General features: G+C 45.4%; 1 protein-coding gene across 1 annotated transcript in view; it reads left to right on the top strand.

The window, feature by feature from the left end:
• LOC147705972 (protein-glutamine gamma-glutamyltransferase E-like) overlaps window positions 1-25,081 on the top strand; it is a 226,355-nt gene extending 201,274 nt beyond the window's left edge. Inside the window, exons 10-13 of the mRNA XM_086932429.1 lie at window positions 1,603-1,932; window positions 2,112-2,272; window positions 14,028-14,161; window positions 23,913-25,081. Of these exons, the coding sequence (XP_086788555.1) occupies window positions 1,603-1,932; window positions 2,112-2,272; window positions 14,028-14,161; window positions 23,913-24,075 (788 nt within the window). The 3' untranslated portion in view covers window positions 24,076-25,081. The remainder of the gene's footprint in view (window positions 1-1,602; window positions 1,933-2,111; window positions 2,273-14,027; window positions 14,162-23,912) is intronic.
• The last annotated feature ends 424 nt before the right edge of the window (window positions 25,082-25,505 follow it).

Genomic DNA, 25,505 nt, shown 5'->3' with positions numbered 1-25,505 from the left:
CTAAAGAAAACATACCATGTAATAACCAAATAAAAAGGGCCAGTCCTCATGGGGGGGTTACAAATGAAGACAAGGAGGTACTAAGGAGGGACTAACAAGCCTAATAACGAATCACAAGCCAGCATTTACGAAGGACAATGACACAAGCCAATGACAAATATGGGCGGAGAGTGGGCGGGCTTCAAGTACATACTCAAATACAGCATGGCTCGCAGAGCAGCGGATGCGCCGCCCAGGCTCGACCTAAAAAACAAGAATCTCACTTCCTCTGACTTTATTTCTCCAGAATCCTTAAAGAAGTCTTGTAGAGCAATATTTCACCTGGGATTTGTTTTATGAATTCCAGAACACTTTAGCATGAAGCAGAAACAAAAGTATAGATGCTGATTCTGTGTATCACCAGAAATCAGAATAGAAATAACTGTGCTTGAAAAGCGCTTTTCACTGGAATTTAAACCCCTGCTGGGCATGTCAGCCCAAAGGAATACAACCCCCCTCAAACAGCATCCATTCAGTGTACCTGGAGGAATCAAGGAATGAAAGTTTTAGCCAGGAGCGGCCGGTGCAGGTTAGAGTGGTAGGGGTGAGACAGGGTTGGGAGGGGTTCAACAGATGACCACAAGGGAAAATTAAAGTAATAATTTTCCCTCGTCATAGTCTGTCGAAATCCCCCCCACCCGGCCCCACCTCTCTTACCTGCATGGGCTGAGGCTGGTTTCAGCGTGAGAACCGCGTGCTATGGTACTGTCTTCACCACTAGAGGGAAACTGGACTTCCCCCTGGAACACCTGCAAAGAGTGGCTGGGAAATACCTTGATCAAGAGGATCCTTTCCAAGAAATTATGAGTAATTATGTAGCATGACGGGGAAAACACATTATCTTCTCCTCATGCTAAGATACAATATACCAAACTCATGCTGCAAGGCGTGTCTCCCTTTTCACCTGAATGTGTCCTCGGTAAGTTCCCAGGGGATTATAGTATATACAATTCTAGTTGACACTAGAATGAAACGGCCTGGTATAGTAATCATGTCAGTTTTATTCTTCAGTCATGTTGCCTGTCTCAATGTCAGAGGGCGTGCCTCAAAATTGCGTCTTTGCTATCTGGCATAAATTAGGCTTCCAACAGTTTGCTTACACTTGGTATTACCAGCGTACCACAAATTTGCGAGCAGACTATATGGAATAAAAGTGAGTTCCAAATTTCGCCTAAAATGAGCGATGCTTGCCCCTTCATAAATGTTCTTCTACCACTGACCATAGGCCTCAATATACATATCAATGTAAGCACAAGTTATCTGATAATTTTGATAATGTTGCAGACAAAATGGAGGTTGTGCATTTCCTAAAACCAGGCAGGGAGGGTTTGTTGAAGCATACAAAATGTGTTCCCTAGAAGTCTTGCAGGGTGTTTCTCATAAGGTCTTGATGGGAACACTTCAACTTTCCTGTTTCTCTCAGCATGTGGGAAGATAGATATTTATGCAGAAACATGTTTATATGAGTGCAATGCTGCCTTTGCAGCAACAGAATCAACACAATGCTGTACTTTATACTAAATCTGTTCATAGAGTTTTCCATTTTCTTTTGCTTCTGCTCAGGTTCCAAGAAGGAGAGAGAAGTTTTCACAAAGGCATATGACAAACTGTTTGGATCCACTCCTCCAGCTACATCAAGGTGGAAGCCTGCAGCTGATGCTTGTGCCGATGCCACTGCATCAGCCAAGCTAGATGTCTCAGGGAAATTCAAGATCATTCAGTCCATTCATTTTGGTGAGGATGTGAACCTGATCCTCATCCTCAAAAACTCAAGCACAGAGCATGCCAAGAATGTAGTGGTGAACATCTGCGCCTCATCCATGCTGTACAATGGGACAATGACAACTGAGGTCTCTGGGGAGAAAACTTCAGTCAAGCTTGGTCCTGCAGAAGGTAATTTACCATAGAGTTGGCTTCTTTCCATTTCCCTTCTTTGGCAGTTCGATAGTTAAGTGTAGTGTGGTGGTTTGCATGCCTTAGGATTTCTTTTATAATCTGTGTTATGTATGGAAGATCAAAAAGTACAATTTTATTAGCACACTCATTTTTTGTCAATTGCTATATCTTTACAGAAAAGGAGATTCCATTTACGGTTACTTATGGCCAATATGAAAAGTATTTGTCAAAAGATAATTACAATGTCCACTTCAATGCTGTCTGTGAAGCTGAAGGGCAGGCAACATTTCTGGTGCAAAAGACAATCACGGTTGAACACCCTCCAATTAGCGTCCAGGTGAGAAATGAATCATGGTGCTTTATAAACAGGGAAGTGTGATGACTGAGAAACATATGTGTTGTGAGATGCGCCTGGCAACATTTTCCTTTGCTGGGTTTTGGTCATTCCAGGAACCAGTGTGACTAGTCAGGCCTTTCCTTGCAACATCTTTCCAATAATTAACCCCCTCCTTACCGTTTACTCATATGTATATCTGTCTATAAAGCACCCTTCATGGATCCACAGTCATAAGATCCTTCTATCTCAGTTGTAACCTGCTAGCTCTTTGCTCATGTTCCACAACTTTCATTCATGTCATCTTTTTTTTGCTTTTTCTTGCTTCATGGTTTGAGCCGTTTGCTGTTTATTTTATGTCTCTTTACAAATCATTCCCTCACCTCTTTGCCATTAGTTAATCATTGACTCCAGTTATTACTTTTGCACCCATTCTAAATCATCTGAGACATACCTCCCCTGTATCTAGACACTAATGTTCACTTCCCATCCTCTAGCTTCTCTGACTGTCACCTCTTTGCATTTTTTGACTTATTCTTGGAAGTGTGTTTTTTTTTACTGATCTCCCCACATTTAGTTTGTTTTCTATGGTACTGTGTCTTTAATGTGGATAAACTTCACTAGCCTACTTTGATGATTTTTCGGGCTCATTGCCAATCATTCAATGCTACTGCTGATCCATAGTCACACCAAATACCTGTTTCCACTCTATCGTTCCTGACAGATGACTGTAATTAAAATGAGGCTTTTTGTTTGTGGTTTTAGCTGCTGAACAGACGATTAAGTCTAGTGTCCCTTTGAGTGAATGGTTTAATCAGAATTCGTTTTAGTGGTGCCTTCAAAGAAGGGTCCTTATTTCTTGGCTGCAGGTGATTTGGCTGAGTTTGTTTATGTGGAAATTCTACCATATCTGCATATGTACAGTAACCCAAAACACTAATCACCATATGACCTTTCTGCTATCTTTCATCTAGAGCACATTGGAAGGGGCATTACCAAATACTCTTAGATGTATCCATTGTTGTAGCAGTGAAACACAATATTTTAGTCTGAGGGTTGAATGAAGATAGGGTAGTCCTTTAAAGATCAACGCGAGGGCAAGATGGCCGCCGAGTAGGAGCTCTTCCAACGAGCTCCCGGATTGGGGAATACCAAAACGGTACTAATCCCCTTGTTTACCCGACCATCCGACCCCTTTTTTACCATCTGCAACTACTGATCAAAGGAAACTAAACGAAATTACCTCTTAAGTGGCTTGCCTCTAGAAATTGACTCACCAAGGACCGACTGGCCCGCACTAGGTCCTCCTCGCTGCTCGGCTCCCAGACAATGCCTGCCGAAGCTGTCCTGAGGTATCCAACAGCATTTCGACACTGGTGCCAGGAACGGGCCCACCGGTGCCTCAACGAACAGGGACTGGAGGCACTGTTCCGCTCCGGCCTGATCTGTGGAGCTCTGTGGTGATCCAACGCCTTCCCACGGCCCCCTTCCGGTTCTGGGACTCTCAGGCCCTTGCCCTCCAAAGCCTTCCTCCTACGATCTGTGCCCTCCTTGCTGTTCAACTCCCGGATCATGCCAGCTGAATCTGTCCTGAGGTGTCCGACAACAATCCAACACTGTTTTTTCTTGGTGCCAGGAAAAGACCCACCGGTGCCTCAACGAACGGGGACTGGAGGCACTGCTCAGCTCTGGCCTGACCTGTGGAGCTCTCCGGTGATCCGACGCCTTCCCTCTGGTACCCTGATGACTCTGGGACTCACAGGGCCATGCCCTCAGAAGCCGCCCTCCTACGATCTGTGCCCTACTCGCTGCTCAGCGACCGGATCACGCCAGCAGAAGCTGTCCCGAGGAGTCCGACAGCAATCCAACACTGTTTTTCTTGATGCCAGGAGCGGGCCCACTGATTCCTCATCGAACGGGGACTGGAGGCTTCTGTTTCAGCTCCGCCTGACCTGTGGTAATCTCAGGTAATCCGCAACCTTCGTCCATGCCCCCTGCCAGGCCTGGAACTCACTGGACCTCGCCCTCCGAGGCCGACCTACTGCGATCTACTGCATGGTCTTCTGCGCTCCCACCCAGGAAAAAAACCCTCGGGTGCGCTTCTCCACGGAACGGGGAAGTGAGTCATTCCCTGGCCTTGATCGCTCTCGATCCACTCTCCCGACTTACCGATGTCATCCTTGTCGCTCCCGAACCGAGCGTGATCCCTCCACAACTTATCCCGCTGTGCGAGGGTGAGTTTTGTGTCCGAGTCAAAAGGAGTCCCCCACCCCCAGTCTCAGTAAGTCTAAGCTGGCCTGGCATCAGCCCCACTGCTCCACTTGCCTTACAAATTTTATTGGGGCTCCAGAGCGCCTCTCAACCATCTCCTCAGCTGCTGAATTTGTTGCCTGACGCTGCAACTGGCCTGACCCCACACTGTGGCATTGCTAAATTCCTGCCGGTTTCCATCTTTGGGGAATCCTTGGTCTTGTCACCCCGCCATGGCACGTAGCCTTGACAAATACCTCCAAAATGGCGACTGATCTTCCCCCCCACTTGCCTAGTGATTCTATTGGGGCACCGGAGCACCTCTATACCATCTCCTCAGCTGCTGAATTTGTTGCCTTACCCGTAAACCTGCTTGACCCCACACTGTGGCATCGTTAAATTACTGCTGGTTTCCGTCTTTGGGGAATCCTGGCCTTGTCACAACGCCATGGCCCCTGAGCCCTGACAAATCCCTCCAAAATAGCGACTGACCTTTCCCCACCACTTCTGAAACTGCAGACCTCTACCAACTGTCTGCTTTCTGGAGGAGGCCCACAACTTGATCTACCTCCTCTACCTATGAGCCCTCGTTTTCCAACACTCCACCACGGACTACTGAGCGGCCCCCACCCGCCTGGGCCTTTATGTCCGGATATCATCGCTGTGTCACCTTCACCCTCTCCTAACGTATTGACTCGGTACTTTTGACTTGGGCGTTATTGTTGATCTAATTTTTGTGCTGCTCTTTTATACTTATTTCCTCATTGCTAATTAGTTTGATCTCTAAACACTAGTAACTGCCTGTAATAATCTGACTGATGCTAAAATGCTCTATTCAAAGTGCCCAATTTTTGTTGTTCTTTTTATCTTTTACTAATTTTAATTTTGTTGCTCTTCTTTCCTATTGCCACTCTGCTAAGTAGTATGATCTCTACACTACTCTGGTGCTGCTATGGCGATTTGTTTCTCTCACCACCAGTAGGAATGATACTCCATATTAGAACTCTTACTCATATTTCCTCAAGTCCCCTAAATACTTCTCCCACTACTCCTTCCAGCATCCAACCCCATCCAGGTCTTTAATCTCTTTCTAATACTTTCTAATTTTATCATTCCAAATTGTGAATCCACCCTCCTGTATTTTTCCCACTCACTTTCTTTCTCTCACTGACTTTACACTCCTGTCACTAAATCTCCTTACCCTTTCCCTTGAGCACATACCTCACCCTCTTACATCAACCCCCCCTACGCCTTGCTCCTCGCTGTCACTTAAATCTCTTTATATCACTCCACCCTCCCTTCTTTTCTCCCACACTCCCCCAACCAACTGACCAATCGTCCCACCTCAATCCCGTTCCTACGTTCCACCTCTATCCTGCTTTCACCTCCAAAGACCCTCCCTCACCAAACATGGCCCCAACTCTTGGACCATTCCTTACCCTCCTAATCTTTCCAAAAATGCCAAGAAATGTTTTAAACATAAATTACTAATACGGCATCTCGAAACATTAATTATTGATACCTACCACAGCCTCACGTCCCCTACAAAAACCAACTACATTTTCTACTCCAAACAACCCTCCAAATGGAAACGCACCTTCCTACGCCCCCTCCCAGTATCTTAATCAAGCAAAATATCTTACAGTTTTAAACTATCTACTACTCCTTCCCCAATGTTTCCAGGTGAAATTGACATCTCCATTTTCAAAACTGGTAACTTCCTGATAAGAGCCTCTGAACACCACCTCACCATCTTTGAGCACCATTTCAGCACCCTATCCCACCAGTTGTCCATGCCTACTCCTCACCCCACATCTTCCCAACCCCAAGACCCCTCCTTGTTCTCCCCTGCCTTCCCAATGCAAACCTTTCTCCCCCTAGACATATCAAACCTTAATGATATATCCCATTCAATGACCTCTATTCTATCACCCTCTCTTGAATCCAGCCCGAAACATCTCTAATTCACACACCATCCCCCAAACTACCATGCCCCCAATGACCGATACCCTCCAACCCCTAAACCAATCTCAAACCCCTCTCCTTCCCCCAAGCTACCCTCCTAGCTCGCACTACTGTACCCCCTTATGCCCCTACTCCTCCCTCCGCCGAACTACACTCCAACCCCCAACCCTGATGTTGCGTCTCCCCACAACCCTTATGCCCTCTCCGCTCCTCACTTCCCATTTCTACCTCTATAACTGTCCTGTCCTTCTCCACACCCCTCCCTCCCTCCCAAAGCCGGATCACTCCTCCCTCTTCTCCCCAGGCCTCCCCAACTACCACAGTCTCAGTACTCCTCTTATCCCCCCTGCCTCTCACCCTCTATGAACACCAAACCTCCTTCCCCGGACAACTCAGAACATACCTCCTCCCCTCCTTCTAACCCAATCACATCCCACCTCACTCTTTTAACCCAGTCACTTTGCAACATTGACTGCAATATTTCTACCTTGGTTACCGAACTTGCCCGACTTAGAGAGGATTTCAAAAACTTCAAATCCCTCAACCCTAGAACCCACCCTTCTTGGTCCTCTTCTATGTGCTCTGGCCCTCAAAAGCTCCCTTATCTCAAACATTGGAAAACCACGCCTCTACACAACCGTACACACAGGCCTCTTCGCACCTTGAGTGACTACTTCGCTTCTGATCTCTCTGACTTCTGCAACTCCTACCTAAAAAATGCTCACTTAAGGATCCTTCTTTTCCTCACTCCAGCATCCCACTTATTATGGGGATTAGCAGAATCCACTCTTCTCTCAGCTCCCCCAGACACCCCCCTCAGCTTACCGCCATTCACTTGTGCTCTCCAACCCATAAATTAACCCTGAACCCCTGGACTGCATGCTCGTGAACTGCAGCTCGGCTGTTCGACATGCAACAGAAATATCTGAAACCATTCTTAGTGAAGATATTGACGTCGCCTTCCTGACGGAAACCTGGCTCAAAGATCACTCAACACCCATCCTCGACTTACTCTCCTCCCCTCCCCCGGTTACTCTATCATCAGAAAAGACAGACCTGAGAGAATAGGGGGTGGTTTAGCAATTATCTTTAAAAACGAACTCCTGCTCTCCTTAGTCAGGAACACAGACTGCACAACCTTCGAATAACTTGGAGCCAAACTTAAGATTTAAGGCTCTCCACTAATACGACTACCCAATATCTACCACCCACCTGGTTATCCACTATCCCTTCACTGAGGAACTATCTGCTATCTGACCTAATGCAATTGTTACTTTCTAACCCTAAAAATCTCTTCCTAGGAGATTTTAACCTTCACTAGAACGACCCGAGGATCCCAAAATCAACCTTCTCACTAATCTTCTCAAGATTAGCGACCTCAAACAACTTTGCCATTCCCCAACCCACTCTAAAGGGGCTATTCTTGATGCCATCATTTCCAACACTGACTTGGCATCCCTATCCAACATCATCCCAATTGACTGGTCTGACCGTCACCTCATATTGTTCATGATTTCCCCTTCAGCACCTCCCGCCCCAGCTAAAAACAACAAAGCCACAATAGTGACCAGAAATCTTAATCATATCCCCCTGGTGTACTGGAGTCAAACTCTAAACTCAACTTTGTCTCACCCCACCCTCTCTCAATGCCAATGAGCTCACTGAGCACTTTAATAAAACTGACTCCGAGGCTTTAGATCAACTTGCCCAGCCCAAACTTAAAACCCAAAAACATATCCCTTCCAAATCACGGTTTAACTCAGACCTCAACAATGAAAGACGTGCACTTAGACTAGCTGAAAGAACATGGAGACCACACCCTTCCCCTCCCATCTTGCTCTCCTTAGAACCGCTAGATCTACCTAAAAGAAACACCTTTTTCTCTGAAAAGGCATCTTTCTTTCGTTCACAACTCGCCCGTGCCAAAAACAGACCCAGAGAACTGTTGAACATTGTTAGAAACCAAACCTACCCTGCCCCCTCAACTTGACGGCCTCCACTAAGAATGTGAAGAAATTGCTAACTTCTTCCCCGAAAAAATTGCCAGAATTGATCAATCCTTCCTTTTAACTCAGATCCCTCCCACCCCCAATTATCCTTTGATGCTACCTCAAAACCACCCTCCCCCTAATTTTATCCCTGCTTCCTCTCCACACCTACTTTCCTCAACCCCCAGAATTTCCACTCCGTTTCGGAACTGGAAGTCTTTAACATCTTATCCAAATTAAAACCGTCCTCTCACACAAAAGACCCGCTCCCATCTACCCTCGTCCAAGATCTAAAGCATATCATTGTCCCTTATTGGACCAATATCATCAACTCCTCCCTTTCCACGGGGTGCATCCCTGTCTCCCTCCAACTCGGACAAATCACACCCATTCCGAAAAACCCCAAAGCCGATCCTAACGACCCTAACAACCTCCGCCCTATCTCCAACCTCCCCCTTCTTTCCAAAGCCCTTGAAAAATGTGCACTACTTAAATTGGATAAACACATTGACACTTACAACCTGCTCAACCCCTTACAATTCGGCTTTCGTAAAGGCTGCAGCACTGAAAGTGCATTGTTAAATATAGTTGATGACATCCACCACGACCTGGATAAGGGCGAGACCTGACTACTCATTCTCCTCGGCCTCAGTGCTGCATTTGATACAGTTAACCATTCAACCTTACTTAACACACTCAAAGATTGTTTCGGCCTTAATGGCACTGTCCTAAACTGGTTTGCCTCCTACTTCCAACACAGAACCCAACACATTAAATTTCAAAAGTGCCCCTCTTGCCCCACACCAGTCGTAATCATAAATCCAATGCGCTATTAAAGAGGATTCCTCATTACAAGTCTATAGTACCAAACATGACTTTTCCACTATTTATCAATCAGGAATTGCATGTAATAAATGTATTAAGGAATCTCCAATGTTAAACTTTGACAGTGGTAGGCCTCACGGTAGTAAAAAATAAATTTGGCATTTTTTCACTATCGGGACATGTAGAACTAAAATGTACATGTCCTGCCTTGTCCTTACACAGCGGCCTACCCTATGAACTACCTAAGTCCTTCCTTAGGCATTTCGTATGTGTAATAAAAGGGGAGTTTAAGGCTTGGCAAGGGGTTTCAAATGGCAAATCGACATGGCACTCAAACTGCACAAACAGGCTCTGCAGCAGCAGTCCTGAGTCATGTTTAAATGGCTACTGAAATGTGTGGCAAAGTCAGTGTTGCGAGCCCTCTAGTAGCATTTAATTAACAGGCCCAGGACACATGTAGTGCACTTTACTATGGTCTTATAAGTAAATTAAGCATGGCAATTGTGGATATGCCAATATAACCATGTTTTAGGGAATGAGCACATGCACGTTATTGTGGGTCAGGAGTGGTATGGTGCCAAAAGTAGTCAAGCCAACAAAAACGAATTCATTAAAAAGGGGAGAAGCACAGTAAAAAGTTTGAGGGGGACCCTGAAGAAAGATGCAGGTCCAAAAACAATGTATAGAGAGACAAGGAGTGTGTGGGTCCACCAGGCATGGCAGATCACAATGTAATACCACCAATCAACTGCCTTGTCATAACTGAAATACAGATGGTGGTGAAAAGCCAGAGAGGGACACATCTATTATCAGGAAAACAGACACTGCGCTGTTTCCATTCTTTTCCTTTGACAAACAAATTATCACTTAAGTCCAGGGTGCGTTTCTCTGGAGGGCACATCATATAGTAACTTCAGTGATCCGATCCCACAGGGTAGCTAAAATGTAGACAGTGGGAAGAATGTTTTCTGCTATGATACATAGCTTCCCGCTGCGTTTGTATTTTTGTGCTTGACAACACAAATATCCCTGGTGTTAATGAGGCATTGCAGATAAACTCACTCATCTGCCCCAACTTATCTATTGTAGCTTAAACACAGATTTTGGGAGGAGGTCTAACAGCGATGTGCCTTATGCCATGAGCTGAGCTTCCTGGCATCTAAGTTGCTTCCAGCTTTTGGGTGTGGCAGAACATGTCCTCCATAACTGCTCCACCCCAATGAAGAGGAAAAGTTCATGTGTGAAGATACTGAGAGACGAATGTGGTCACGTAGTGGCCGATCCAGGGGCCTGGATAGAGATCCTGCCATTATGTTATAAAAATTTCCAATACTGACCCAAAATCGCATCAAGTGAGTGGGCAAAGCAAGTGCGCTGCTATTCAACCCTTCCCTTAGGGTTTGGGGAGGTCCACCCTGAAAAATATTCTGAGAAAAAAATGACACAGCACGTTTTACAGTGCACTTTACTATATATATTGGTTAAACATAAAGGGGCATATTACCAACGATAAGCGATATTTAACGCTAACGATGCTTAGCATCGAATTTTTTAACGCTAAGCATCGCCAGAAATTATCGCAGAGATAACTTGCTATTAGCAAGGTTTATCTCAGAAGAGATAAAAATCCTCACGCTAACTGCCAAATGAGAGAATATCGCTGGAAAACCAACGATAATCTCTCGAAGTTTGGTGTTAGCTTGATGATAGGGGCTCACAAACTTAGCCATGATATCCACCTTCCATAGGATATCATGGCTAAGTCAGGAAAATACCAGGTGTAAAAAAAGCAGTGCTAACCGCGGTTAGCACTGCTTTTTTTTATCACTAACAGGGTTAGCGAAATCCTTGATAATAGGAGAAATGTCGCTTAACAACATTTCTCCTATTATTTTTCTCTGGAACGCCCCCTTTGCATCTCATTAGAGATGCAAGGGGAAACGTAGAGAAAAAGGGTGCTAACATGCAAATTTGCGTGTTAGCACCCTGTTGCTGATAGGGAGATAATTTTATCTCCGCTTTCTTGGCTTTTAAAGCCAAAAAAGCGGAGATAAACCCCTTGATAATATGCCCCTAAGGCTTTTAAGACTCATAACATAGCAGATATTGATTCAAGTGCCATCTGATCCCAAATAAATACCACTTGCAATAATTGCCCCCAACTCAAAAGGAAATGGTTTTACATCAGTTTTACATATCTTCTGGGAAAGAAATCCACCAAATATCTACTACCCTTACCCAAATACCAACTTTCACTGAGTCTGTGATTTCAACCTCCAAATACCAACATATCAGTTATATGAATCACTCACATAGGCTACTGCCTCAGATGGCAGACCTTAACACACATGCAAATGTTTGCATTTCCATGGAAGAGATGCCCAGCAAATACAGATTGATGCCACCAAATGTTGGTCATGTTTTGCCTCACTATAAAATAACAGTCCATAATAAACACAGGAGAAGCACCATGTGCCAGGGCTGACTACAGAAGGAGGGAGTTAGGTGTTTGCCAGGAGTCTGTGGTTAACAGCCAACAGATGCCAAGGTAACAGGATAAACAGGCACACCCACATATATTTTACGCTTTCCCATGCACCTTGATCAGTCCCTGCCCACTGAGAAACTTACGGGAAGTTAGGCAGTCCAAACCAATGTCCTCCTTTACTCTGTACTGTTTACACTGCTAGTGTCTGAGAGCCTAGATTTGTGGTATTGCACCACTGGAAGTTTAACACTGTTGCCATCCATCTCCCATCACACATTGTCCAGGACCATCCTCAACCCTGATTCACTGGTGCAATGGAGTTGAACATTTCATGGAAATGAGCAAGGATCAATGAGGCAGGTCTTAAAATTCCACTGATCAAAGGAAAATTGAGCAGATTTTGCTTGGCTAGTCACAATCAAGTGCTGGACGTTTTTTTAGAAGTGGAGTGACCCCTGGCGGTGTTATGTAGCCCGGTACGGCTGCCAGCACTAAGAAAAGGCAGGCCCACCAACTAAATAAAAAAATTGTCATTTACAGTACCAATAGCTCAAACTTACCTAATGCGAGACCTATTGCATTGCAAATGCTTGTTCTTAAAGCAGTGTCATCAAATGAAAGTAGAGTTTTCAATGGCATCATTAAATTAAGCAGTAGCCCATGGTTTAAAAAGTAAAGTCACCATAACGTTATTTTAAATTCTGAAATCAGATGAGATCAGGTTCTTTCATGGCTGTATGGCCATACGAAATAAACAAATCTCGTATGATTTTGAAGTGAAAATAAGTATTCTCAAAAATCATTAATTTTATATCTTTCTATGACCTACATATTTTTTCTCTCCACACTCACTGTCACCCATGACTAATTTCTGTGCATCTATTTATTAATGAATCTTATCTTTTCTTCCCTCAGTGCTTCAGTATCACTCACATCCCGTAGCCCCATCCTGCTCACTTATTATTATTATTATGGAGATTTCTAAAGCGCCTGGTTACGCGCACCGGCGTGTCCCCACGCTGTGGTGAGAGACAGTGAGGAGGCCAACAAACCACTAATCAAGTGTAGAGCGGAATAAATGGGTTTTAAGAGCTCTACGGAACTTAGCCTCTGAAGGCTCAATACGCAGCTCCATCGGGAGCCTGTTCCAGCTCTTAGGTGCAAGGTGTCTAAATGATCTGCCTCCCATTCGCACCTTCTTGATTTTGGGAAAAACTACCAAGCCAACACCAGTGGATCTGAGTATCCGATTTGGTCTGTAAGGTGTGATGAGGCTCAGTAAAGGGATGGGCGCCTTGCCCCCAATAATGCGGTGACATATGCATAGCGCCTTAAAAGCAATCCTCTCCCTGACAGGAAGCCAGTGGAGAGTTTTTAAGGCAGCTTTGGAGGCTGCTCTTTTAGGGAGCCTCAGTACCAGCCGGGCTGCGGCATTCTGTAACACCTGCAGGCGATTCAGACCTTTCACCGTGGGCCCCAGATAGAGAAGGTTAGCATAATCTAGTCGTGAAGTTACAAGGGCGTGCACCAGCGTCCGCCTCGCACCAACAGGAACCAAATCCAGAGACTTCCGCAGGTTTTTAAGGACGCCAACACACGTCCCAACCACACGACCAATCTGGGGAGTGAATGAAAGGTCTGAATCAAACATTACTCCAAGATTTTTAGCCTGCTGACAAGGTACAGGAGTATTGCCTAGGCATGCTGGCCACCATGCCGATGACCACACAGACGGGCCACCCCCCACCACGAGCACCTCAGTTTTGGCAGCGTTCAACTTCAGGCAGTTGTTAGACATCCAGGAGGCAAGCTCCTGCATGCAGGCACTGAAGTTAGATGCCGCAACCTCGGGCGCTTGTGACAGCGAGATGACCAGCTGAGTGTCATCGGCATATGACACAATTTGCAGGCCATGACTCTCCACGATATTTGCTACGGGGGACACATAAAGGTTAAACAGGGTTGGGCTCAAGGCAGAGCCCTGCGGCACTCCTTGATCCAAGTTGATCATACGGGAGTAATACTCATTCACAGTTATTCATAGCTCTGCCTAACTCTTTCCCCATTTCATTACCTTCCCCTTCACTTTTGCCTTCCTTTTTTCCTGTTCCATATTGTTTCTATCAACGTTGTCCCCACCTTGCGTTCCCAATTCTCACTTTCTCCCCACTTTTCATTCTTCTTTATTACATTCGCTCTCCATTGTTTCCTCTGTACTAAATCACTTTATCTTGCCCTGCAGGTGCTTGGTCCAGTTGTTGTGAACAAGCCTGGTAAAGGAGAGGTCACATTTTCCAACCCTCTCTCCGAGGAATTAACAGATGGCAAACTGACTATTGTGGGTGCCTCCTTGATAAACGCAGTACTAGAGATATTGTAAGTAGACAATGAATTATTCATGATGTAGGATGTTCTGCTTGTGTTTTAGCAAATGGCAATAACAAGACCTTGGTGTTCAGTGTCTCTTTAGAGAAAAATGCTCATTGTATTGGGAGTTTCAAACCTCTGAATGAGGAATAACCAAAGAAATAGGCTAGAGCACTCAAATGTCTGCAGGAATTTCAAACATTCCGAGCAATGGATATTTTCCACTATTATTTTACTGCTTAAGTGTGTGAATTGAGGTGCAGTTTACATTAAACGACCCATCATAATCCAGGTTAGGAAAGAACTTCTCAGTTATGTCCTAATCTGAATTTTCAATTTACTTGTGATGGGCGCCATAGTAGCATGAAACACACCAAGGGCCTCATTTATGAGAACTGACACATCGCTGCGTGAAAGCAGCGATGCGTCACTTCTCAGTGCGCACATCTTGCGACATACCATATTTAATGTATGACGCATCATGTCTCAAGGAGTTACAGATACGTCAGTATTTCTGACGTATCTGTGAGTGCAAAAGTGACGCATTGCTGGAGTGTGTCACAAAAGTGATGCAACTCCAGCAATGCAACCTTTCACATGGGGCAAGCCCCATGTGAAAGGGCCTGCGTCAGTCTTACGCCTGCTGTGAGACAGGCGCAAGATTTTGACGCATCAGTGTCCTAGAAGTAATGCAGTGAAATCTCATAGATTTCACTGCTTCACTTCTACTAGGCTTTTTGCGGGGAAACGCCCTCCCTGCATACATAATACCTGACGCAGGTATAATGTAGAGCAGGGGTTTACAAAGTGACGCATCTGCTTAGATGCGTCACTTTGTAAATAGTGCATAACAGGAGGCATGTTTTACGCCACCGATGCGTCACAAAAAGTGACGCATCCGAAGCGCAAAACTGACACAAGGCCTCATAAATGAGGCCCCAAGTGTTTCCAAAAATGTATTTGCAAAATAACCTTATTGCAGCATTTTACCTTTCCGTAAGAAAAATGCATTGGAAGTATGCTTGCAAAGTAACTTTAAACTTTAAAATAAATAGTGATATGCTCCTCAAAAACAGGCAACCGCCTCTGAATACCTCCTTCACTGACTTCATGTTTCACTAAATTGGTGATTTCTAGGCTAAGTGTATGTATGCGCTAGCCTTGGCAACAGTTACAACTACCTGTCCAAATCTGAAGAGGATGAGAGGAGGCTACTGCCACCTGGCAGCTGGATTACATCTATACGGAAAGAGATCCGCCTTCAAACATCTGTTAAATTTAGCTTGCCAATATGCAGCACCTAACTCCTTGACAAACCCTTTAAAAGGGAGCAATATTGTTAAAATATCACTTTATAGGGTCTGATTTAGATTTTGGTGGATGGATATCACAACAGTGACGGATATTCCATCTGCCAAAATATAACACCCATTATGTCCTATGGTATTTATATTTCAGCGGACGGGATATCCACCACCGTTATGACTGAGTAACCCATCCACCAAAATCTAAATGAGGCCCATACTTTTGAGGGAAATGTAGAAGAGTCCCTTGTTGCTTAGTGCTGCAAAACATTGATTGGAGGCTATCTGGTCTGGACTGGCAGGAAAAACAATCCAGGCGCCCCTTGCTGCCCAGCCCCCCCAGGAGGAAGAGTCTTCATTTAGTAACTGCTAGACAGAGGAGGCGGGCTACAGGGAAATGGGTTTTCCTGCCATACTAAGTTTTGGACCCTGCCTCTCTCTTAAGTGTCAGGCATTGCTCAAGAGTTGCGGAGCAGTATTTTAGCAATTGCACGTTGGGCCCATACACTCAGTTTGGTTGGGCCTGTCTGTTGTTTTTGAGAGAGTAAATTGTGGGGTTGTACTGCCTTTTTGCCTAGTGGCTCAGCGGCAAAGAATTGGCAATGTATGACTTTCCACCACCCTAGCATCTGAATTGAGGTCAACTCTCCTACAATTAATAGTTATTGTATACATTATTTACATCTTACCTTTCTGTGCCTATGGAATTCTCTTGTACAGCCTCTATAAAGGCTAGCCTTGAGAATGCAGAAACTGGTACTTGGCCTCATTTGCTGAGAGCCACAACATGGACCCTCCCAATGTGACATGAAGGCATCCTTGGACTTTGTTAACCAGCTCTCCTGTTAAAGGTAGATATGCTTGTTCAATCTTTTAAGGTTCACTTCGCCTTGAGTCATGCACTATTCTGTGACCAAGTGGCGATAGTGTAGATACATTCCTCGTATTTTCCCCAAAGTAAGGACTTATTTGATGTAGATAATCAATAGAAAGAAAATGTCATTTAAGTGTTCCTCCCGCACATTAGCATAGTGAAATTGTATTTCACCTTGAGAGTGTTGGTTGGCAGAAACCAAAATGGACGAGTCTTGAGGAGTGGACTACTTAACGTCCGGTCCCTCTGTAAGCACCACATGGAGATTGTCTTTCTCATTGAGTCCTGTGGACTTGATGTAATTTTCCTTATGGAAACATGGACTCGGGCGGATAGTGAGGTAGAACTGGGCCTGGCCTGCCCTCTGGGCTATAAAATCAGGCATACTCCCGCCTGGAGAACAAAGGTGGCGGCATAGGTTTTATCTTCCGGGAAACCTTAGCACTTTCGCAGTTACAGATCAAGGAGGTGCCGGGCTTTGAGTTCATGGGCTTCTCCTTTAAAGGGCAGGAGAAAACGTTACATTCAGGGGTTCTTTGTTATAGACCACCGGGTAATGTCCCATCTACTCTGCCGGATTTTATTGACCTCATTTATGACCTCTCCAATTCTCATAATAGACTGCTAGTACTGGGAGACTTTAATCTGTGGCCAAACGGGCCTCTGGACTCTGCCTATCATGATCTTTGCCAGGCTTGTAGCAATATTCATCTGCAACAGCTGGTTCTTTCTGCTACCCACCAGAAAGGTCATGCGCTGGACCTGGTTTTTGCTGACGCCCAGCATGTAGTGGTGAATGAATCATGTCCCAATGCTGGACGGATCATGCGCTTGTTTCCTTCCATTTTTATCTACCTGCGGTCCCTCCGAGCGACACAGGGCTGAGTCATACCAAAATAGGCAGACATTGGTCTAGGCTCCTAAAATCTCCAGTCCTGCCCACTCTCCTCCCTGAAGGTTTCTCACTAGGAAGCGGTGTTGATGAAAGCTATGCCAGTCTATGTCTGCAGATATCCAACTCCCTGGACAAGGTGGTCCCAGTGCGCAGATCAAGGGATAGACAGAACCGCGCCATGCCTTGGTATACCCTCGACCTCCTGCAGCTGAAGCTGAGATGCAAGCGGGCAGAGAGGGCGTGGAGAAGGCACTACTTAGATGCAGCGAAAGTCACTTTTAGACTAGCATTACAGGAATACAAAGCACAGATCAAGTGTGCTAAAGCAGTCTACCTGGAGGATATGTTAAACCAGGCGACTAACAAGTCTCAGACCTTGTTCAAGATTGTGAATGATCTTTCCCACCCGGCTGGAGCCATGAATAATATTCCAGTCTCACAGGCCTTATGTGATTCCCTGGCAGCCGCCTTTGAGGATAAGATCATCACGATTCTGAGCGGACTCGCTGGGGGGGCTTCGCCCTTGTCGGTCCCTTTGGACAACTTATCTAGTCGGGTTCCCCCAGGAGGTCTCCCATGCTGCTCTTTTTTGGGAGCTCCGGAAGAACCTTCCAGTCGACCCCTGCCGAGTTACTCGTCCCTTGGCTTGGGAGCTCCAGAAGAATCCCCCAGTCGACCCCAGCTGAGTCGCTCTTCTCTCAGTCTAGGAGCTCCGGATGAATCTTCCAGTCGACCCCAGCTGAGCTGTTTTCCTCTCGGCGTGGGAGCTCCGGAAGAATCTTCCAGTCGACCCCAGCTTAGTTGTTTGCCTCTCAGCTTGGGAGCTCAGGAGGAACCCTCCAGTCATCCCCAGCTGAGTTATCCTCCTCTCAGCTTGGCAGCTTCGGGAGTACCATCCAATCGTCCCCAGCTAAGTTGCCCTTCCTCTAGCCTGGAGGCTTTGGAGGAATCTCCCAGTCGACCCCGGCGGAACTGCTTCCCCCTTAGTCCGGGAGCTCCGGGTGAACCTTCCAATCGACCTCAGCTGAGTCGCTTCTCTCTTCCTCCTTTTGAGGAATTTTGTAAATTGGCACAGACTGTATCATCAGGCTCTCCGCTGGATCCTCTTCCGCATAAATTCTGGAAAATATTCCAGGAAGAACTCTTTTACCCTCTGTATTCCATCTGCCATCAGTCGCTTGTCACTGCGACAGTTCCGGAGAGCTGGAAGTTGGCGGTGGTCTCTCCCCTCCTGAAACAACCTACACTTGACCCCACCTGTCTGTCAAATTACAGGCCCATTTCCCTGCTCCCTTTTCCGGTTAAGATCTTGGAGAAGTTGGTTAACCGTTCTCTATCCAGTTTCCTAGAGGATAACATCTGGCTGGATGTGGCTCAGTTTGGGTTCCGGCCAGCGCATGAGACGGAGTCTGCGCTGGTGACCGTGCTAGACAATCTTTGTTCGCGGGTCGACACAGGTCGGGCAGCCTTTTTAGTGCTGCTCGACATGTCGGCCGCGTTCGACACGGTCAGCCACTCCACCCTCATTGTGAGACTGGAGGAGATAGGGGTTACGGGGCTGGCCAGGGACTGGTTAGTCTCATACCTTAACAACAGACAGCAGGTGGTGGCTTTGCCACCTTTTAAGTCGGATGTGCGGAAAGTTAGGCAGAGGGTACCGCAGGGCTCGGCCATCAGCCCTATATTATTCAATCTGTACCTCCGCCCTCTGATCCAATTGATAAAATCTTTTGGTATTTCGGTGTTTAACTAGGCCGACGATACCCAACTGGTTTTTTCTTTGGAGGGCAGAGAAAATGTCTCTTTAGAGACATTTCACCGCTGTATGACTGCCACATCGAACTGGTTGCGCTCCAACTCTCTCCAGTTTAATGGATCAAAAATGGAGATCCTGTACTGCTCCAATGACCGTGTCCCGCGCTTACTACCGGATGGTTTCTGGCCCCCTTCTTTTTCCGGGGCAGTGACTGCAGCAGAGTCTGCTCGAAATTTGGGGGTCATGTTTGGCCCCAACCTACAACTGGACCTTTTCGTTAACAAAACCGTAGCCACTTGCATGATGCTGCTTCGGATGTTGCGGAAAGTCCTACCACTGCTCCCAGCGCAGGCTAGGCCAGAGGTAGTGCGGGGCATGATCCTAAGCAGATTGGATTACTGTAACGCACTGCTCCTGGAGGCGCCTAGAATGCTGGTGGGCAAGCTGCAGCGGGTCCAAACAGGATTTACACTGGTTGCCTGTTCATCAGCGGATCCTTTTTAAAGCATCCTGCCTGGTTTTTAGAGCTGTACATGGACAGGGCCCAGTCTTGATGCAGAACCTATTCTCTTGGTACTCCACATCTCAGAGCTTACGCTCCTCCTCTGCTTGTCTGGTGACGGTCCCCAGAGTTCGGAGGATAAGGATGGGAGGGCGGTTGTTTAGCTTTGCGGCCGCTAGACTCTGGAATTCTCTTCCGCTCGTGCTAAGGAGTCAGGGTGAATTCCTAGCATTCAAAAAAGGGCTGAAAACCCATCTGTTTCCAAGAGTAGTATGAGCTCTGCATAGGTGGTTCGGCTTGCTGAGTCAAAGCGCCAGGATACCCTCTGGGTGACAGTTACAGCGCTATATAAGTATGCAAATACATATTGTGCTGACTAGGGGCCAGATGTAGCTCACCAAATACCGGTCGGTAACGGCAGATTTCGGCCGTTACCAACCGGTATTTGGTTTGTGACATGTAGGGGGCCTGAAATTTACCGAATCGGTAAATCTACATGTAGGTGGCACTGAAAACAGCACCACAGGCCCTTTAGAATTCGTTATTTACCATCAAATACTATTTGATGGTAAATAACGAATTCCTGTGTACATGCACATCTGTGCATGTACACCTGTGCCATGTGGCACACATACATGCCCTAAGGGCATGTATGTGTGTCACATGGCACACAAGCCTGAATCAGGGGTGCAACAGGGTATCTAAGTGACACCCTGTCCCCCTTGTCAATTCGGTAATTTTACCGAATCGGTATTTACCGATTCGGTAATTGCCATTGGTTCCTATGGGCCTCAAGGCCCAGTAGAATCAATGGCAATTACCGAATCGGTAAATCTACATGTAGGTGGCACTGAAAACAGCGCCACAGGCCCTTTAGAATTCGTTATTTACCATCAAATACTATGTTGATGGTAAATAACGAATTCCTGTGTACATGCACATCTGTGCATGTACACCTGTGCCATGTGGCACACATACATGCCCTAAGGGCATGTATGTGTGTCACATGGCACACAAGCCTGAATCAGGGGTGCAACAGGGTGTCTAAGTGACACCCTGTCCCCCTTGTCAATTCGGTAATTTTACCGAATCGGTATTTACCGATTCGGTAATTGCCATTGGTTCCTATGGGCCTCAAGGCCCAGTAGAATCAATGGCAATTACCGAATCGGTAAATACCGATTTGGTAATTACCAAATATTCCCGAATCGTTAATTTATTCGGTAAATATACCTACATAGCATTTACCGATTTGTAAATACCGAATCGGTAAAATTAGGTATTTACCAATCGGTAAATACTAATTACCTACATCGGGCCCTTAAATTCTAGCTAAACATCAGCATGTAATTCTTTGTGAAAAATACATTGTTTTGCATTTAAAGATCAGCTTTTCAATTTAGTAAAAACGACTTTTTCCTTCATTCTATCTGCTATTTTTTGGAAATACTTTAATTCATTTGTTAATTACTAGAGTTTTATTTTTTGTAAATCTTTTTTCTCCAACTATTTTCTTAAAATGGACTCTTATATGTAATCAAATACTTTGTTCGCTAACAATAAAAACATAATTTAATAATTTAACTTCATTATTAGTCAAATCTAATTTCCATAAGCGTTCACCTTTTCGGACTATAAAACAGTCTCATTCATGGCGTTTCTGGTGCATAAAATATGTCTGGCTGTAAAATTTAGTATTGGGTGATAGTGTACAGCACAGAACACTGCTATTTGTGTGTAGAAAAGGCTGCTTTATTGGATTAGGCGCACAATATAAACATAACATTACTTAGGCCAATTGCCTTACAAAACTATTTGCCCCACTATACATGCATAACAACTGTTGTTTGTCCTACCCCACCCCTAAATGTCCCCCCACACTTCATCAACTCAACTATCTCTCACTGTTCTCTTCTACATCACAAACTAACTAGATGTCTTTGTACTTAAACTCCAACCTCTTAACTCCCTGCTTTCTGTAAGTACACATTTACCCCCACACCCTCTTTCAAACTGAATCACCCACCCCAGAAACAATAAAACACATTCAAACCATTTGAGCTTTACTCAAATCACTGTCTAGCACCTGTCCAATAGTGACAACCTACCAGCTATCCCACTATGCACCGGATTCAACTGTGCTTGCCCCAGAGTTTACACCCTTCCTACACAAAACAGGGGGATGGCCGGGCAGAATTAAATGTAACCCTGCCGACACAATACCAGCCATCATGTTGATAACTCATAAAATGGTGGATGGAAGCACAAACATATATACAGCCTCACCACCCACCGTACTAGCTATAGCCCAATCTGCTTGGAGTCACTGCATTGCACCACGCCCAAAAGCTCCCAAGGTACAGCCTCCCATGTCGTCTGCCCCCAAAGCCTCTATTATATTTTAATCAAGAACTCTCATCTCCAGCTGACTCACATACATAAACATTTACCCAAGTAACACCATCAAATGCAAGGAACAGCTTCATCCTCACATGTCAGTGCATTCCCCATATTATCTTGTCTCTCCCTGAGATGTCCACAATTTTCCAGATATTGCCACTGTGTTCCAGTGAAGTCCATATATCTAAGAGAAGGCCCCAATAAACCCTAGGAATGTTCACAATATGTCAAGAATGGTCATTAGATTGTAGGAATGTTCACAAGATTCTTACCATATCGACCAGATACCAGAAATTGTCAAAATATTTGACCATTACATACACAGATACCACTTTATTCCTAGAGTACTCAACATATTCCATGCACTCTACTGAAGAGATGCACGGCATATGAGAGGCTGTCCTGCCAAGTCTGAGGAAGCCAGGAATGTCCTCCAGATGCTATGAGTGGACTTCAGAGGCATAGGATATTCACCAAATCCCTAGGCACTCTCAAACACAGGCCTATAAACACAAAAAAGCAGAAATATGAACTCAAAGATATATCAGAAACGCACACGCAGACCCATTTACTTGGATATACACCCATGCTCAGACACACTTTGCAGAGAAAGACTCACAGAGACAGACACAAGTACACACACACACACACATATATATATACATTATGCAAGTTCACACACACATACATACACATACAAGATTGCTTGCCATCACCTTCACCCAGTAACTCCTATAGTAAGCAAACACTGCATTTCTGCAACACTATTTCACAACTCCTAAGCATGGAAGAACCAGGTCATGCTGCAGTGGCATTGACAAGGGGAGGCTGGTTAAACTTACCACATGCCATTGCTCAGACAAAAAGTTGCATTCACAGATTCATTCTTTGTGATCCCAATAGCTGGTGTGTTTTACAAACAGAACAAAGGCCACACATAGTATAACTGTGTACACTTTCCGAAGCTGGTGTACTTTTGTCATGCTATGCAAAAAGTAATAGTGCACTCAGGAAATGTACATGGATAAAATGGAAGCTGCTAGCATGACAAAAGTACACCAGCTTCGGAAAGTGTACCGCCGTATTCTGAGCGTGATTCAGAAAAGGGGGTGGTGATGAACAGAGTGTCTGAATTAAGCAGACCACTCTTACCCAGTCCAAAGATTAGGGCTTGATCCATCACCGTTTTTTAGCTCACTGCACCATCCCAGCTCTGTTCCCATGATGCACTGGGCCAGGGACAGACTGATTTGCATATAGCCAGGTTCTGAGCTGGGATGGTGCAGTGAGATAAATAACGGTGATGGATCAAGCCCTGATCTTTGGACTGGGTAAGAGTGGTCTGCTTAATTCAGACACTCTGTTCATCACCACCCCCTTTTCTGAATCGTATTCTGAGCGTGGCTGTCAGGCCACCACAGAACCGCTGCAACTGCTGGGGTTCTGTGACCCTGCAGCAGTGGCACAGCTCTCAGAGGCAGCAATATGCTGGAGGTGCTGCTGGGGTACCCCCGAGTATATTATATGTTTCCTCACCACCATCCTTTCTACAGCGGTGAGCCAGCCATGGAAAGGGTGGCAGTGAGGTTACACAGGGGGCCCTTACAGAGCTCCCAGTCACCTCTGTGCCTGGGGGTGCATGCAGGGGGGCACATGATGTGCCCCCTCTATTTTTGACCCCCCAGTTCCAGCATGAGAAGGAATGCATTAAATGGTGCATTTTCTCCCGCGCAGGAACGTGCTGCAGCAGTACCACGGCTGAGCCTTTCTTATCTCCCCTTTGAGACTTGCACCGTCCGCCTGACCTGGAAATCTGGAAGGCGGTCTCACTAAAGATGTGGTGGACCTCCCGCTGACTGCTGGAGTGGCACTCTGTGGGACGAGCCCCAAAGTCCTAATCAGGCTCTAAGTGTTACAAGTGTAATGTGGATGCTTTACTTGAGGGGTTTTCAGTGAGCTACTCTTCTGCAGTGCCCATTCCATCAGGCAAATTGCATGCATTAACTGTTACTTTCTTTTATCATTTCAGAGTAATCTCAATAAAGCCAAAGGAGACTGTAAAAACTTCGTTTGACTTCAGCCCCATTGCTTTGGGCAAGAAGCAGCTTGCAGTCAACTTCTCTTGTAACAAGTTTTGCAATGTAAAAACGTTTGCGGAAGTTGTGGTAGTTGAAGATAAAATTTCCAGTTGAACAAAAGGTAGTTTGTAATATGATGGTATCTTGCATTGCAGGTCTTAATACCTCTTCTCTTTCTCCTCTTTTCTTATCTTAAACAATTTGAAGTCAAGTTCAGTAGACGACTTTGAAACTGGGAATAAAACAGACAGGGTGCATTCTCATCTCTGGTACCTCCCTGGACCTTCTGATTCATGGCATTACATCACCTGCAGGCACTAAGGCTCCTGCAACCTGTAATAACAGTGACATAAAGCCAAAAATGTGAACATGGACCCATGATTTAAACGTAATATTTTCTTCCAGACATATGTTCCTAAGACTATTTTTACCATGTGACTTTTGCATTCTTGCCATAAGAAACTCTCTTCTTGAAGCACCTTGAAAAAGCCCCACGCCTGTGAGCCACTCACAAGACTATTGAACAGCAACAGCGGAATCTGTAACCATCTGTTAATCTATCTTCTCACAACTTGCATTAAAATATGTGATAACCTGCTTTGATGTTTCATATGTTAATGTTTCTTACGAACAAAATAATGCAATGTTAATCAAATAAGTGTACCTATACAAGTACATTAAAATTGTTGCCTAGAGGCATTTGATAGTTGCATCTCAATTTTAGAACTTTAAGAATTAACTAATGAACAGGGCCTGGAATTAAAAACGGGCTTTACTAAGACTATCAGGGGGAGAAGTCCCTTAACCCATACACATCTATTTGTGGCTTTAGAGTCCTGGAAATTAATGTCAACAACAGATATGAATGGCCATGCTATGGGAATATATGTACAATAGAAGAGGTGTTGCTTGTCGATAGCCTCCTAGGTTTAACGAAACGCTTTGCCACTTTGGAAGCGCAAAGCTGCACCACCTTTACAAGAAGGTGGGGCAGCCTTGCGTTTCCCCCTGCGATGGGGCTAAGTTTAACAACTTAGCACCAACGCAGGAACCCTTGCACCAGAGTACAAGGGTGTCTGTGTGCATAGGAGGATTGGTTATGTGTAGGAACAGTAGCGGACGGCGGTGTGAGTGGTGCGGGAGGGTGAGTGGGGCTGTAGCAAGGTGGGGGTAGTAAACTATGGAATACGGCCCAACGGAGGTAAGTAAACAAATGAAGAAATAAAACGAATTGCGTTGCGTGCGCAGGATTGCCAAATGCAATGCAGCGCACGCAACAAAATTTGTTTTATTTATTTATTTGTTTACTTACCTCCGTTGGGCCGTATTCCATAGTTTACTACCCCCCACCCTGCTTCACCCCCACTCCGCCCGCAGCACTACTACCATTGTCCGCTACTGTGTAGGATGGTGTCCCTTCCTGCACATGAACAATCCTACAATGCAATTTTGTAACTTTTATGTATGCTGCTTATGCAGCACATATTAAAGTTAAAAAATTGCATTTTTTTAAAAGGTTTGTTTATGTATAGGAATTGACACCT

The sequence above is a fragment of the Lissotriton vulgaris genome, chromosome 7 (assembly GCF_964263255.1).
Source record: "Lissotriton vulgaris chromosome 7, aLisVul1.2, whole genome shotgun sequence".
NCBI classification, from domain to species: Eukaryota; Metazoa; Chordata; class Amphibia; order Caudata; family Salamandridae; genus Lissotriton; species Lissotriton vulgaris.
The sequence above is the reverse complement of the archived record's forward strand: the minus strand, read 5'-3'. Positions and strand labels throughout refer to the sequence as shown.